At 45.5% G+C, this 16,967-nt stretch overlaps 1 protein-coding gene across 1 annotated transcript in view; it reads right to left on the reverse strand.

The window, feature by feature from the left end:
* Nucleotides 1-5,706: 5,706 nt before the first annotated feature.
* The window catches only part of OMA1 (OMA1 zinc metallopeptidase), a 92,854-nt gene continuing 81,593 nt past the window's right edge, over nt 5,707-16,967 (reverse strand). The window contains exon 9 of the mRNA XM_063427231.1: nt 5,707-5,941. Within this exon, the coding sequence (XP_063283301.1) occupies nt 5,831-5,941 (111 nt within the window). The 3' untranslated portion in view covers nt 5,707-5,830. The remainder of the gene's footprint in view (nt 5,942-16,967) is intronic.

Below are 16,967 nucleotides of genomic sequence, written 5' to 3' on the forward strand. Positions count from 1 at the left end.
GGCCCACCGAGGCCGACACGAGACGACCCACTGCTACAAAGAAGAACTAGATCTAGACAGGAGACGGCGCGACCAGTCGGCAACACCCGCTGAGTTCTACGGCTCCTAAGAGACTTTGAGACCCACAGTTTGAGGTACCTGCCTATGAACAATAACCCGCTGGGGAGCTTCCCATAAGGTATCTCACAAACCACACTGAACTGCCGGTCTCCCTCTCTTGTTACACTTTTGGGTGGGGGGCTGAAACGGGGGATTTGATGACTCTGCGGCTCACGCTATGCCTCGACCGCCACTCAGAAGGGGAACATTCTCTTAACCGGCTGCGTTGCCATAGAGGGACTGACATTGCCACACCACCAACCACGAGCCGCAGAGACGGGGAGACTCGGTGCCACCGGCACATTTTGTGACTACTAATAATGGTGATATAGGGTCTTTGTCGGAGGGCCCATCCTCCCCCTCTATTGAAGTGGATGGGTATATACCATGGGGAAGGATAGGCAGGAGGGAAACACAACCACCACACACACGCCTGACGCCAGAGCTCAGGGCCACAACACGACACGCCATCCAACTAGACACGCCATGATGCTCGCACACACGACTCACAAGGCTAGAAGCCTGGTCCACACGACATGCATAATCTTTACGATACCCCACTCACAAGATCACAGATAACCTAGGGGCTAGAGTATTTTTTGGGCGGGGCGGGTAGGGGGTAGCCAGAGGGGCCTTCCACGTGGGAGTTTTTCTTTCTTTTTGTTGTCACCGCTGTAGGTGACCCCACGGGGAAACACCTCGTTTTTTTTTTCTCCTTTTTTATCCTTTCCTCTCCCCTCTCTGAACCGGGACCCCGGAGAGAGACCGGGTATATCCGAGAGGCATTCAGTAACCAGTAGGCCACGTTCCCACCTGGTCGGGGTGTCAGGTAGAAAGGCAAGGGGACTCGACCGAACCGCTAGTACGGACGGGACGACTCCACCTCGGCCTACACCCGAGCCATTATTTTGTATAGTGTTGTTTTATTGTTCATTGTTTACTTATTGTTTACATAGTGTTCATTTTATTTTTCTTTTCTTTTTTGTGTCGTCTCTGTATCTAATCCTAGGCGCTCAAAGTCCGGCTGCGGTGTCCGCGTGGGGACTCGGGAAGGGGCCTCATCAAGGACCACCCGTCCAGGTAACACCCTTTCCCTGTACCTCTGACACGCTCCTCCCCTGAACCCACCCACCACCTGAGTGGTACTGCAAACCGTAGGCCCACCATTTATCTGCCCGCACTACCCCTCCCAGAATAGCCCATAGGTACTCCGTCATGCAGAACCCGAAACCGGTAACCAGAGCAGACATCAACATTGTCTCTATTAATGCCAAGGGCCTTAACCAACCTGAGAAACGATCACAGGCGCTCCGCCACTTTCACAGCCAAAGAGCCCACATAGTATTCATACAGGAGACACATTTCAAGGAAGGTCTGACACCTAGAATGACTGACAAACGGTTCGCCCAATGCTATCTCAGCAACAACCCCTTAGGAAAATCCAAAGGCACGGCCATCCTCCTTCATAAATCCCTACATTTCACACCCACAGCAACCATGAAAGATGACTGGGGAAGGTATATATGTGTTAAGGGAACGATAGCTGACCGTACGTACACGCTAGCCAACCTGTATGCTCCTAACACTGCGCAACACCGTTTTCTGACTAAATCACTGAAAGCCATCATGGCCTTCACGGAAGGTTGTCTGATCATGGGAGGAGACCTAAATGTGGCCCTACAACCGAGCCTAGACACCTCTACGGGCACCTCGACGATACCCAGACATGTGTTGACCACTATCAACAAAACCCTTAGAGACCAACGTCTGACCGACTGTTGGAGAGCGACACACCCTGATGACAGAGACTTCACCTTCTATTCCAATCCAAACAAGACGTACTCCAGACTTGACTACTTTTTCCTACAACACTACTACCTGACTGATGTTAAGTCTGTGACGATTGGGACAGCAACATGGTCCGACCACGCACCACTCACCATGACGCTAACGTCTCCCCTCTATAAGCCGACGTGCCGCAACTGGCGACTGAACGAAGCCCTACTTAACGACCTAACAGTAGCCACGGAATCCCGAACCGCACTTACTCAATACTTCACTGACAATGTTACCCCAGATGTGACACCCCTCTGTGTGTGGGAGGCCCACAAATGCGTGATACGAGGCTACTTCATAGCCAAAAGCGCAGCCCTGAAAAAAGCAAAGGCTGCCAGACTGGCGACCATAATCACGGAGATACAGGTGGTGGAAGCCAGGCACAAACTTACACGGCTCCAGAGCGATGGTGCCAAGCTACTGACACTACGCAGGGAACTGGCATCCATCATGAATGCCTACCACCAAAGGGCGCACCTGCGCACCAAAGCCTTCTTTCACACACACGCCAACAAATGCGGGACCTTGCTGGCCCGTATGATCGCTAAAAAGAGAGCAGAATCCTACATACCTAAAATTCGTGATAAAGAAGGGCGACTGAAACATCTCCCGGGAGACATGGCGGCGGCAATACGGGAATATTATGCGGAGCTTTATGCCATACACCCCGACAGGGAGCCACCACGCCAAGGTGACGCCTTACCAGAAACTAGACAATACCTACGCACACGCATACATAACCGACTTCCCAGGGAAGCTACGAATGCCCTTGACGAACCGATCACGCCTCGCGAGTTAGCCTGGGCCATAAAAGAGTCGAAATTGGGCAAATGCCCGGGCCCTGACGGTCTCCCCACTAGATACTATAAAAAATTTGCTGACGTGTTATCCCCACATCTCTTGACTGCCCTTAACACCTTACGTGACGGAGCCAGCCTACCCACACAGACTCTAGAGGCCAACATCTCCCTAATCCCAAAGGAAGGTAAGAACCCGGAACTCTGTGCGAGCTACAGACCTATCTCCCTACTAAATTGTGACCTTAAACTCTTCACAAAAATACTAGCCCGCAGACTACAAACCTACCTCCCTGATCTCATACATAGAGACCAGGCAGGGTTCACGCCCCAGAGAGAAGCAAGAGACAACACCATCAGGACACTAGATCTCATCCACAAGGCACAAGACAGTCGGGAGGGCCTCCTCTTGCTCTCCACAGATGCGGAGAAGGCCTTCGACCGCATAGATTGGGGCTACATGCTGGCGGTATTGGAAGAGATAGGTCTGGGCCCGCACATGATGAGCTGGATACGAGCACTATACTCCAAACCCACAGCAAGGGTATGCGTGAACGGACTGTTCACGAACCCGTTCCCCATCCGGAACGGCACAAGACAGGGATGCCCCTTGTCCCCATTGCTGTTTGTACTGGCACTGGAGCCCTTTCTTAACTCTGTCCGGGACAACCAAGCCATAAAAGGGATACAGATAGGGCAGACGAGACACGTAGTGGCTGCCTTTGCAGATGATCTGCTGTTTTATGTCACTCAGCCTGAAACATCAATGCCAGCAATTATGGCAGAGTTCCAGCTCTACGGCCAATTATCGAATTTCAAAGTTAACCTCGCCAAATCTTCGGTTCTGAATGTCTCGATCCCACCCAATAGAGTTGCAGCCCTGAAGCACACGCTCCCATTCCAATGGTCTGACACTACTATAAGATACTTAGGCACCTCCATACCAAGAGACCTGTCACAAATATACACCGCTAATTTCCAACCCCTCCTAACCACAATACGTAGAGACCTGGAGGAATGGACTAAAGTTCGCCTTTCCTGGTTTGGACGCATTGGAGTGTTGAAAATGAACATCCTGCCCAGGCTGCTCTACTTGTTCCAGACACTGCCAATTCACATACCTGAGGCGTACTTCTCAACACTGCGCTCCATGGCACTCAGATTCACATGGCACAACCTACAGGCACGGGTCAAACACGACACTCTCACATTACCAAAACGGAAGGGCGGCCTGGCCCTCCCAGACTTCCAGGTTTATTACAAGGCAACCCATCTCCAGAGGGTGATGGAATGGTCCAAATCGGAGGTCCACAAGCTATGGAAGGAAATAGAGTCAGACCAAATATCCAGACCAATAGGGCTCCTACCGTGGCTAGATCACCACCAGGGCAGACAGCTGGCTAACCCACACCCGCTAATTAGAGCAACCTTAATGGTCTGGCACAAAGTGGGGACACCCTCCTCCTTCACCACGCCCATCTCACCACTCTTACCCCTGACGCATAATGACGCCTTCCCACCTGGACTAGACGCAGGCCCGTTCCAACAACTGTTAGGAAACTCACTACCCAGACTCTGCCACGCTACCACCAATGGCACGATACGGACTCTTGAGTCCCTGCTGCCCGTGGGGAGACCAACGTTCATGCTGCAGTTTAGATACAAACAACTATCCGCTTACCTACTAATAGTCACCAAAGACATCCATGCCCACAGGCCGCTCACAGACTTTGAAAGGCTCTGCCATGACCCAAACCCACTGGCCAGGGGACTGTCCACACTCTACAGCCTCCTCATGGACGCAAAGAGACTTCCCCCACCGAGCTTCATGAGTAAATGGGAAACCGACCTGGGAATTACACTCTCGCCAGCCCAATGGGAAAAGATCTGTACCCTGTCCCTTCACTGTTCAACATCCAGCGGCATACAAGAAACGGCCTATAAGGTACTGTCTCGCTGGTACCGCACGCCACTGGCCACCCATTCCTACGACCCAACCGCCACCAACAACTGTTGGAGATGTGAGAAAGCCCTAGGCACTCTCTTCCATATCTGGTGGACGTGCCCCCTGATACGACCCTACTGGGCAGCGATCCACACGATCATCACCAAATTTTCTGATACTCCCCCCCACTTAGACCCAGCAGCCTTTCTCCTGCACCACACCTCCACCCGTAGCTCAGCTTACAAAAAATCCCTAACGATCAGGATCTTAAATACAGCCAAGAGTCTCATTCCCTTATACTGGAAACAAAAGACCCCACCACCTGTGTCGACCTGGTTTAAGCGCATGGAAGAGCTAAGGGCACTAGAGGAACTCACCTCACACGCAGAGGGGAGGGAACAGTCGTATATGACGACCTGGACACACTGGATACTGACCACGACGAAACCTGACTTCCAGACGCTTATCACAGACTGAGTAGACATCAGAAGGGACATGACCCGAGACGATGGGTAGGGGTGACAAGGAAAGACCGACAAGACAGCGCACGTCATACATAAAGCTACCACTGACAGACGTTAACTCGACAATTCTGACCCTGACAGAGACGAAGGACCACATAAACCTAAAGGGAAGGGAGGACGCTTTCTCAAACGCTGAGGGATCCCCCCCCCCCCCCCATTTTTCATCCCCCCCCCCCCCTCTCCCCCCCTCCCCCCCCCCTTCCCGGGTGGACTTGCGGGCCGCGCAGCCGGACCAGGATACAGCAGACCACAGGTATGCCATTAAATGCTCAACTACACATGTTCCGACCTGGAAACCTGCGCGTTTCTCTGCATTACTTTACCGACACCTCAGAATCGCTAACAATGTGCCTTATTACATGTGTCTGCCAGTTGTTGGAAACCTGCGTGTTTCACTGAACCACACTTGAGACGTTTACCTTTATTGTTATTTGCAAATTTATTCTTGAAAATCTGAATAAAATTTAATTCACAAAAAAAAAAACTATAGCATGTTTTTTTTTTTTTTTTTACAATCAAATCAGACAGTTTTAATGTATTGCATAATCCATACATGTCTTTGACCGTTGAAGCTAGTGAGACTATCATCCACTGGGATTGGCACAAGGTCTCCTTTTACCAAGTTCGGTTCACTGTCCCCCATAGGATTTGAGGAAGACTTTCACACTCTGGTCAAAAATTATTCTTGGGTCAGGCAGTGGGAGAGCTGGACAGTTACACATCTCTCTCAGCTTAAGGGCCTGGAAAAGAAAAGCAATAGTTTAATACTGTATTTGTGTTAACAGAGAGGTTTATCAGGAATGTAACCATTTGGATCACAGAATGGCGAACATTATAACAAAACATTTCATAGTCTGTCATGACAAGCAGATGGTCCACAAGGTGACTCAATCTTGGGAAGAAAACACAAAGAAAAAAAAATATATCAAAGATTGCATGTGCATGGAACGTTGAGTACTGAAGAATGTTGTAAACATTCACTGGTTGCCGACTTAACCTCTTCGCGCCATTAGGAGGTGTCATTATGTCCTGTACAGCACGGGCTTTCACAACATTATGGTGTAATAGCACTTCCTAACTTCCTGGCTTGGGTGGAGGGCAGTCCCCTCGCTGCCTCTGATCGAGTGGACTGTCAGGAAGTTCCCAGCAGACAATCGAGATTGGAGTCACATGACAGCCTGACACCACGATTACTGGCAGGGCCGCCACCAGAAATTTTGGGGCCCCTAACTGAGCTCAGGGTCTGGGCCCCTGGGGGCCCACCTCCAAAACCGCCCACAGAGACCGTCTCCAAATCCCGCCCACAGGAATACACACACAGACACAAACACATTCACTGATACAAAAGGACACAGATACACACACACACACACACACACACACTGATAAATACTAACAGACACACATACTGATACGCATATAGGCATACATACTGACACACAAATACTGAGACATACACACATATACAGACACACAGGCGTACATAGTGACAGACACATACTAACATAGATACAGACACACATGCATAAGGACATACAGACACAGACACATTCATAATGACATACAGACAGACATTCATACTGACATGCAGACATACATACACTGACATTCATACACACATAATGACATGCATACAGATAGACATACATGCATACATACATACAGACATACATTCATACTGGCATCCATACAGACACTGACATCCATACATACACACATTCATAATGACATACATTCATACTGGCATACATGCATTCATACAGACACACATTCATAATGACATGCAGACATACATACACTGACATGCATACACATAGACATACATGCATACAGACAGACATACACGCATTCATAATGACATGCATACATACATACACTGACATTCATACACATAATGACATGCATACAGATAGACATACATTCACACACAGACACACAGACATACATACACACAGACAGACATACAAACACAGACAGACATACATGCACACAAACAGACATACATACACACAGACAGACATACATACACACAGACAGACATACATACAGACAGACATACATACAGACAGACATACATACAGACAGACATACATACAGACAGACATACATACACACAGACATACATACACACAGACACACACAGACAGACATACACACAGACAGACAGACATACACACAGACAGACATACACACAGACAGACAGACAGACATACACACAGACATACATTCACACACACACACATAGCTCATTTTCCAGCCACCCTCCTGTTTCTTACCTTGTCTTTGCAGGAGGGTGGCTGGCTGGGGCTGATGGGACTGTCAGTCGGCTGGCTCTCCCTCTTCATTGTCGGGCGGGCGGGGCTCTCCCTCTTCATTGTCGGGCAGGCGGGGCTCTCCCTCTTCATTGTCGGGCAGGCGGGCGCTCCCTCCTCCTGTGCGGAGTGAAAACTGGGAGGAAGTGACCACTTCCTCCCAGCAGCACTTGTGCTGCGGCGGCAATTTATTTTTTAAAGGGGCCCGGTCGCGCTATACCACGGCCACAGCGCTGACCGGGCCCCTGAAGATATGGGGCCCATCGGGTGGCCCTAAGGCCACCCGATGGGCCCCATCAGCGTGCGGGCGCCGCAGTTCCGCTGCTACACGTGGGGCCCGGGCGGCCGGGCCCCCCAGGGCCGCCGGGCCCGTGACAACCGTTATGGTTGTCACCCCCTGATGGCGGCCCTGATTACTGGTACAATGTCACAGCCCATGGTTTGCATCATGGGCTGTGATATTGTATTCTGCCTTTCTCTTCTCTCACATTAATCAGAGATTAGAGAGGCAGAAAGATCATTGCTGGTAAAGTTCCAGATTTATACTGTGTGTAAAAAAGGTGTTAAAATGTAACTCTCTCACTGCTGATCACAGTGCTAATAACAAAAAAAAAAAAAAGAAAAACACTTTTCAATGCTGATCAGTTAATTTTATTTTTGGGTTTTTGGGTGTAGGGGGAGCGTGTGTAAAGGAGGAAGGGATAAAATAATTTCAAAATTAAGAAAGTCACCATGGCCGTTTCTATACAGCGGAGGATGTTTACGCCATATCTGACAGACACTTACTGCATCAGATGTAGAGCATTTAAGCGAGCATTCTGGTGATGGTACTCCCACTTTAACTCCAACTATCAGCAGGCGCTCAGAATGCTGCACTGTGTCTGAGCATAACTAGGTACCACCAAATTTAAGTGCTCCTGAAAAAAAACATTTTGGCAACCGCTGGCATCACAGTTGATATTTGTGAGCAAGAAAATGATTTTAGCCTGTTTATGATGGACGCCATGTTTGAGCTTATAGCTGAGAAAACTAACTTGTATGCCAGCCAATATCTCACTGCCATTCCCGACAGCAGGTAGCTTATGTGGCACCCCACTGACAGCACTGAAATGAGGAGGATTTGAGCGCTGGTGCTAATTATGGATTGTGAGAAAATCCAAGATTAGGAGTTATTGGAATAAGCACCCTGCCCTAGCTTCCCCTCTTTTTGCAGTGATTATGAAGAGGTAAGAGGTATGACCAGCTTCTCCGTTTCCTCCATTTCAGTGATAACACCCAGTGCCCTCATAGAAATGCCCATAGTAAAAAAAAAAAATCCAGAAAATTAAACCCCTGACCAAAGTATCTGCATAGACACGGTCCTTTAAGATTCAAGGGAGACTGCTTTTCAAGTGGTGCATTCCTCAAAGCGAGCTTGCTATGGAATAATATGTCAGCGAATGCAACACCGGTTATACTTGGGCATTTTGCATTCAATGACAGTCAACGAGAACCACCAGGCTTCCCTGATTCTGTGGGGACAAACGGAAAAATTGTACTGGATCTCCTACTCCCATTAATGAGTAAAAGATTTCACCTATGGCTAACAAGTTTTATACTAGCATAAATTAAAAAAAAAATATTTACACAGTGCGTAAGAATGAAAAGGTTGGAAAGCTTGCCCTTCCGAAGCTGACTGCTGGAAAAAATGGCAAAGGCATAATTGCTTTGCACCATGATGAAGTGATGGCCCTTAGCTCATATGTACACAGACAGCTAGAGGCTCTACATTTTTCCGTGCCCATTTGGCTTCCTCCAACGGTTGGAGTAAGGGTGAAGCGTTCACAGGTTAAATTAAACACTTATCTGATGCCCAAGGCCTGTAAATCTGAAAGAACACACGAGGAGGATTGACCGTCGACAACACCACCACGAGGCCTAAACAGCATGGCAGAGCCTGCGCTTTCAGCCTCAGCTCTCCTGAACTCACAAGTATTTACAGATGAAATGAGGAGCCTCATACAAGACTTCAGGAGGGAACTCCAACTATGATTTGGCTAAAATCACTTCTGAGCATATCTCTGAACGACTTGGGCAAACGCAGAGATAAATTAAAATTCAGAGTAGATGACATCATTGGGTCCCATAACCTACTGGAAGATAACCATTCCACTGTGGCAGATGAAAAGGCAAATTTACAATGAAAAATTACCAACATTGATGACAGGTCGTGCAAGATTAACATACACAGCAATTAAGCAGCAGATCTGCAGCAATTAAAAACACATAACTTTCAATTTCTGTGACCATACCCCCCTCTTTTTTTTATTACAGTGCAAATGTTTTATTTCCATCTGAACTCCCACTTCATCTTAAATAACATGGTTCTGCCCGATTGCCAGTACTGTAACTGTTTGCATTGATTGATGTGGTCTGCAGGAGCAGATCAATTAGTTAGAATGTACCTAGGGAGTACATTGTAATTATTCTACAAACATACTCTTTAATGGTATTTTATTCATGATGGGTGTATGATACATGTTACAATCTGTATTAAAAGGGACACTATAGTAATCATAACCACTTCAGCTTACAGTTGTGGTTCTGGTGTCTACAGCATTTCCCTGCAATTTTTTTCAATGCAAACGCTTCCTTTTCAGAGAAAAGGCAGTGTTTACATTGATGCCTAGTGCTAGAGATGGAGCCGGTACCGATAATTTGTGAACTTTCAGGCCAATAGTCGATAACTTACCGATATTCTGTACATTTACCATTTTGAAATAATAAACTATTTCTACACAAATCTACAGTTAACTGAACATGTTTATTTATTTTTGTATTAAGGTAAAAGCACAAAATATACATGCCAGTCAGAATTTGTTATATTTTCAAGGATATATGTGTGTGTTTGTGTAGTGGATGCAGTGTGTATGTTTGTGTAGTGTGTATAGTGGATGCAGTGTATGTTTGTGTAGTGTGTATAGTGAATGCAGTGAGTGTTTAAGTAGTGTGTATATAATGAATGCAGAGTGTGTGTGTTTGTGTAGTGTGTGTATAGTGAATGTAGTGTGTGGTGTGTGTAAAGTGAATGCAGTGTGTGTAGTGAATGCAGTGTGCTTGTGTAGTGTGTGTGTATAATGAATGCAGAGTGTGCGTGTGTGTGTGTGTGTGTGTGTATAACGAATGCATGTATAGTGAATGCAGTGTGTTTGTGTAGTGTGTATATAATGAATGCAGAGTGTGTGTGTGTGTGTGTGTATAGTGAATGCAGTGTGTTTGTGTAGTGTGTGTATGTTTGTGTAGTGTGTGCATAGTGAATGCAGTGTGTTTGTATAGTGTGTATATAATGAATGCAGAGTGTGTGTGTTTATGTAGGTATGTTAAGTGCGTAAAATGGGGGAGTATTTTTATTTAAATATTACATTTATTAATGTTAAATTCGATCTCTACTAGTGACAGCCACTAGAGGTGTTTCCTATCTCAGGCAGCACCTACGTTCAGAGTCTCCATGCTGATTGGCACAATGCAGCATTTTGCCACGCATGGGCAATAGCCTCACAATGCTCTTCTATGGGAAAGCATTGGATTGAAAAAGATCGTAATGATTGATTATCTCAGTCAAGGAAGTGTGGCCAGCTGCGCGGGAACTGGTGCAGCAATGGGGAAAAGGTAAGTTTAATACTCGTTTACTCAAATCTGAGGGGGCCAGGGACCTAAATATATATCCCAGAGTTAGGAATACATGTTTGTATTTCTTACACTGTAGCTGGACTATACTTAAAAACTGTTCCTTATAAATTCACAGACTGTACAAAACAAAACAAAAGGCAGGTTATGGATAGAATACCAGGTTTGTTTAAACTTTAAACAACACTTAAATAGTCTTACTAAAATTAATGTTTTGTCTATTTTCTATGAATCACACATGTTCAGCCATTACTTCGCATTTAAAAGTAGCTAACTCGTGAACACTCTTGATTACCTGCATACTAACTATAAAATTGTGCAAGAACTAACCTACTCCTGATTGTTATAAATGTTTGAAAAAGCATGTGGATTGCTGTTGGGGTACCCCATGCATGTTGTTCTCTCATATGCACTACAAAAATAAAGAATAAAAAAAATAAAAATAAAAAAAAAAAGAATACCAGGTTTGTATATTTAAGGGTGGGGGGCAGTGCTTTTCCAATGGCCCCTGCTCTCTGTGACATTTCCAGTCCTAAAAGGTTTGTGTCTTAGGTTTCCATAAGAGTGCCTGCTTAGCACTACCATTAAAAACAATCAGAGGACCAGGATTAGATGTGAGGTTTTAGCAGGGCCGGTGCAAGGATTTTTGGGTACATAGGCGAAGATGTATTTTTCCGCCCGCCCCCCCCCCCCCCCCCCCGAAAAATAACATCTTCACCTATGTGCCTCTTAACCAGCCCCTCTCCCCGTCCATTATTGGTCCCCTCCCTTCCCTGTCCCTTAGTGTTCTGACAGTCACACACACTCAATGACAAACACACAGATTCACTGATCTGACACACACTCATTCATTGACACACACACACACTGATTGACACTCATTGACAGACACACTGATAGTCACACACAGACTCAATGACAAAGATACTCTCACTGATTTGACAGACACTCAAACACACACTGACACACTCATACACTCACATGCAACACTCATACAATCACTCACAGACACACACACACTCATAATCACTCACAGACACACACTCACTCACACACACAGTCACATATACACTCACTCACAGACACACAGTCACTCACAGACACTCACTCACAGACACACATACACTCACACACAGACACATACACACACACTCACTCATACACACACATACACTCACACACAGTCACACACAGACACACACACTCACACACATACACATCACATACATTCACTAATTATTTTAATAAATAAATATTTTCCACCTAGCCTCCCTACCTGGAGAGCTGGTGTGGATGAGGAGTCATTCCCTGGTGTCCAGTGGGGCTGCTGGGCGGCAGGCAGCAGTGCTGAAATCAGACGCGGCGAGGGAGCTCTAATCTCACCGCTCTACTCCCTCGCGCGCTGTCTGCTGATACCGCGGGAGCCGGAATATGACGTCATATTCCGGCTCCCGCACTATCAGCAGAAAGCGCGTGAGGGAGCAGAGCGGTGAGATTAGAGCTCCCTCGCCGCGTCTGATCTCAGCACCAGCCGCGCCGGGGGTCGAGATGGTGGCCTGGCAGGAGGGAGAGCTTCCCTCCTGCCGGTCACTGAAATCTTGCGCCCCCGGAGCCGGTGCGCCCTAAGGCGGCTGCCTGTGCCGCCTTATGGACACACGCGCCAGCCCTGGGTTTTAGTCAATTCTTAGTCTGGGGCCGAATTTACTGTCAAAGCTTTAGTTAAAAGGACACTATAGACACCAGACCAACTACATCTTAGTGCATTTGTCCTGGTAACTAGAATCATTCCCTTCAGGCTTTTTGCTGAGAAAATGCAGTGTTTACATTACAGCCTAGTTATAACTCCAGTGGCCACTCCTTAGATGGCTACTAGAGTTGCTTGCTGGGGCAGTGCTGCACACTGTGCAGTACTGACATTCACGGTCTCCACTCTCTCTATAGAGCCACTGAACTTTCCTCATTGGGATGCATTGATTCAATGCATCTCTATGAGGAGTTGATCATTGGCTAGGGCTGTGTTTGACTTGTGCTGGCTCTGTCCCTGATCTGCCTTCTTGACAGTCTCAGCCAATCCTATGGGGAAGCATTGTGATTGGTTCAGACCACTACTTCTGATGTAGTCAGCCAAGCAGGCAGAACAGGGGCAGAGGCAGCAGCTGCAGACTCGAATACTAGTTACTATATTTGAAGAGCAAGCAGGGCCGGGAGGGGAGGGGCTAGATGGTGGTTTTAACACTACAGGGTCAGGAATACATTTTTGTGCTCCTGTCTCTAAAGCGTTCCTTTAATTGGAATCTGTGATACAAATGGGAACTTGAAAAGCATATGTTGTCCTGTTTAAGGGGAGCCAGGGCTGTAATGGTTATGATGCTTGAAGTAACACTTTAATTATGAAGATTTTACTTTACAAGTACTATCCCTAGCTGTCTTATGGCTTGACTGGTGAGCAGATTTGTGTTTAACATTGTATTAACTATCCACAGACTTCAGGTGGAAGGGGTTTTCAATCACAATTTTTTCCCCACCATAACCTTTTTGGTTTTTGCTTCCCAAGCACTACCAAGCCTCAATAGCAAACTAGTAACCAACCTCATGCTGATCATGTGCATTAACAATGGTGGTTCACTGGCTTTGCATCTTTTCCTAAGTTGTGTTTGAAAGCTTTTGTATACAGCAAACACAGACTCAAAGGAATCCATGATTAAAATGGAATGAGGCAAAAATGTGATTCATTGTTAAACTAATTTGCATATGGCCACCCAGAATCCTTTGCGGTAGTAACATCACTGCAAATTTGTGATTTCTGTGTGAAAAGCAAGTCTTATGGCTTGACTGGTGTGCAGATTTTTGTTTAATTAATGTAATTATATGCTTTGTATTAATATATATATATATATATATATATATATATATATATATATATAAACCACCCGTGTGCCCCACAGCTCTGCACAATATAAAAGGGCTGACTGTGCAGAATACCGTAGATAAAATAAAAGGAAATAATAGCCTTGCTTGTGAGAAAAGTTTAAAGGGCATTACAAACTCAATCAAATTCCACTGTATACAGAAACTGATGGCGCTTTTAATACACCGCTTGCTCTAATTATCCTAATTAAATTCAATCTGACACATATGTCTCTGATAACTGACGAAGTTAAGAATAGAATATAATGAAATATGCATTTGTTCATCTTATCTACTAATATTAGACCTTTCTTTAATTAACCCCCTTGCTGGTCATTAAATAACATTTTATTATAAATAACTAAAGCAATTTTTCTAAATAATTCTGTTTTTCTTTATCACAGTAAGAGGCGTCACTGAACCAACAAACATTCAAGGACATTTGACATTTTTTTTTCTCGAAGACTGGAGTGATTTTCCAGATCATTTCACTCTCAAACCTCAGATCACTGATGTGACTGTCAGGACGACTCCTACATCCCAGACAGAGATGTTTAAACTGTTAAATAGCACTGAATATAGCAGGTCAAGCAGACCTTAAATCCCAAACCTCAAACTCCAGATCATGCCGTAGATAAATGCAAAAAGGAGGGTTCTGAGCTTGCCGAGATGAACCTGGGTTTTATTTGCTGTATAGTGAGCTGTCCTGCTGTCAACAAACTTGGAAGGTGTAAAAAAATAAAAAATAGAAGTTGTAGATTTTACAAAAGTTGGATATTTTGTCTAAAATTGGATGGCAGGTTGTCAACGTAAAGGACCACTATAGGCACCCGGACCACTTCAGTTTAATGAAGTGGTCTGGGTGCCAGGTCCAGCTAGGTTTAACCCTTTTTTCTATAAACATAGCAGGTTTATAATAGGGTTTAATCCAGCCTCTAGTGGCTGTCTCATTGACAGCCGCTAGAGGCGCTTCAGCGCTTCTCACTGTGATTTTCACAGTGAGAAGACGCCAGCGTCCATAAGAAAGCATTGAGAATGCTTTCCTATGGACTGGCTGAATGCTCGTGCCACGCATGCGCATTCTGCCGAGGAGGAGGAGAGTCCCCCGCCCAGCGCTGGAGAAAGAGGTAAATTTAACCCCGTCCCCCCCTTAGAGCCCGGCGGGAGGGGGGCCCTGAGGGTGGGGGCACCCTCAGGGCACTATAGTGCCAGGAAAACATGTATGATTTCCTGGCACTATAGTGGTCCTTTAAGTCAACATACTGGTGAGATTTATCAAAGTGCCACCAACATTTTTTTTTGTCTAATTTGCAGGAAAAATGTTTGTTAAAATTTATTAAATCTGCCAGATGTTTTTATCTGTTGTTTTTTTGCGCTCAACCCATAGTTTGTGAATATATATATATATATTTTTAATTTTTTAACAATTGAATTGAGTTTTGATTTTTTTCTGCCACTTTTTTAGACAGTAAAGTGCTGTTTCACGTTTCTTTTTCATGTCATCGTAAATTGCCGTTTTTCTACAATGGGAATTTCAATGGGAACGCTTTGATAAATATCCCCCGCTGTTTTGTGATAAAAAAATGTATGACACCTCCAACACGACTAGTCCAAATGGAAATATATCTGCTGTTCTCTGTTATTGGACAATGGGACAAACTAATCAATGGATTTATTTACGAACTTGTGAATTGTGGCGAGTTGACAAGAATACTGTGAGTCTAGGTAAAACTAGTAAACGGGAAAACAGATAACTGAGAATTATTGCAACTTTGCTGTTGTGCAGTTCCCTTGTCTATTTGTTACAAATCACGGTTCAATGAATAATACCAAACTCTATTTTCTCTGCAAAAAAAAAAAAAAAATTACTAAACAGTTATTTAAGAAAAAAATATATACACAATAGCAATCAGAAATCTCTCTTATTTTGTATTCTGCACTTAAAGAGATACTATATGCACCAAAACCACTTCATCTGATTAAAGTGGTCTGGGTGCAGTGTCCCTGCCCCCTTTAGTCCTGCATGTAAAACATTGCCGTTTTAAACTTGACTACCTTTAGTGGCTATCTACCAGACAGCCACTAGAGGAGTTTCCTGAAGTTTGACTCTGGACAAAATGACGCTGGACATTCTCACGCTCTCCATGAGGATATCCAGCTTCAGAGAAAACCCCATAGAAAAAGCATTGAGGCAAAGGTTTCCTATGGGGATGGCTTAATGTGCACGCAATGCTCACTGCGCATGCACATTGGGTCCCTCCAATCAGATGACATGTGAGGAGGAGGTGGACAGTGATCGGAGAGAACCTCACAGGAAAGCATTGAGAAAATAATTTTTCTGTGGAAAAGGGCTAACCTACGCGCTATGCTTGCTACATGTCACGTATTCATCCGCTTATAGAATGTGGTTAATGACATTTACTGTCCACACAGGAAAAGTTGTGCCGAGCAGCAACCTAATCCACAGAAGGGTTAATGCTGAGCAGCAATTATGCAAATGAAACCTGGTAACTGACTTTGGGGTCAAAGGCCGGTTACAGCCTATCAGAACTAAAGGATTAAAGGGGTATTTAGGCCCAGTTCTCATCCTGCTCAGTGCCCTGTCCTGGTTTCCCTTGTGGTTGTCCGAGAGCGCGTTCCTGTTATTAGTTTTCTACCTGGTTTTTGACTTTGGCTTTGTTTATTGACTTCTCTATATTCTGATATCCTGACTCCTGGCTTTCCTCATCGCTGCGTCCCTTTCTGTGTTCCCTGACCTCGGCTAGTATTTTTGACTATTCTTTGTACGTTAAATCCGGCCAATCTAAGGACCGGTAATACGTTACTTATTTGTCATCCGTGCTATACAGTTCTACGTGCTGGATCAAACAGTAATCCTGAC

This window comes from Pelobates fuscus, chromosome 7 (assembly GCF_036172605.1).
Source record: "Pelobates fuscus isolate aPelFus1 chromosome 7, aPelFus1.pri, whole genome shotgun sequence".
Taxonomy (NCBI): Eukaryota; Metazoa; Chordata; class Amphibia; order Anura; family Pelobatidae; genus Pelobates; species Pelobates fuscus.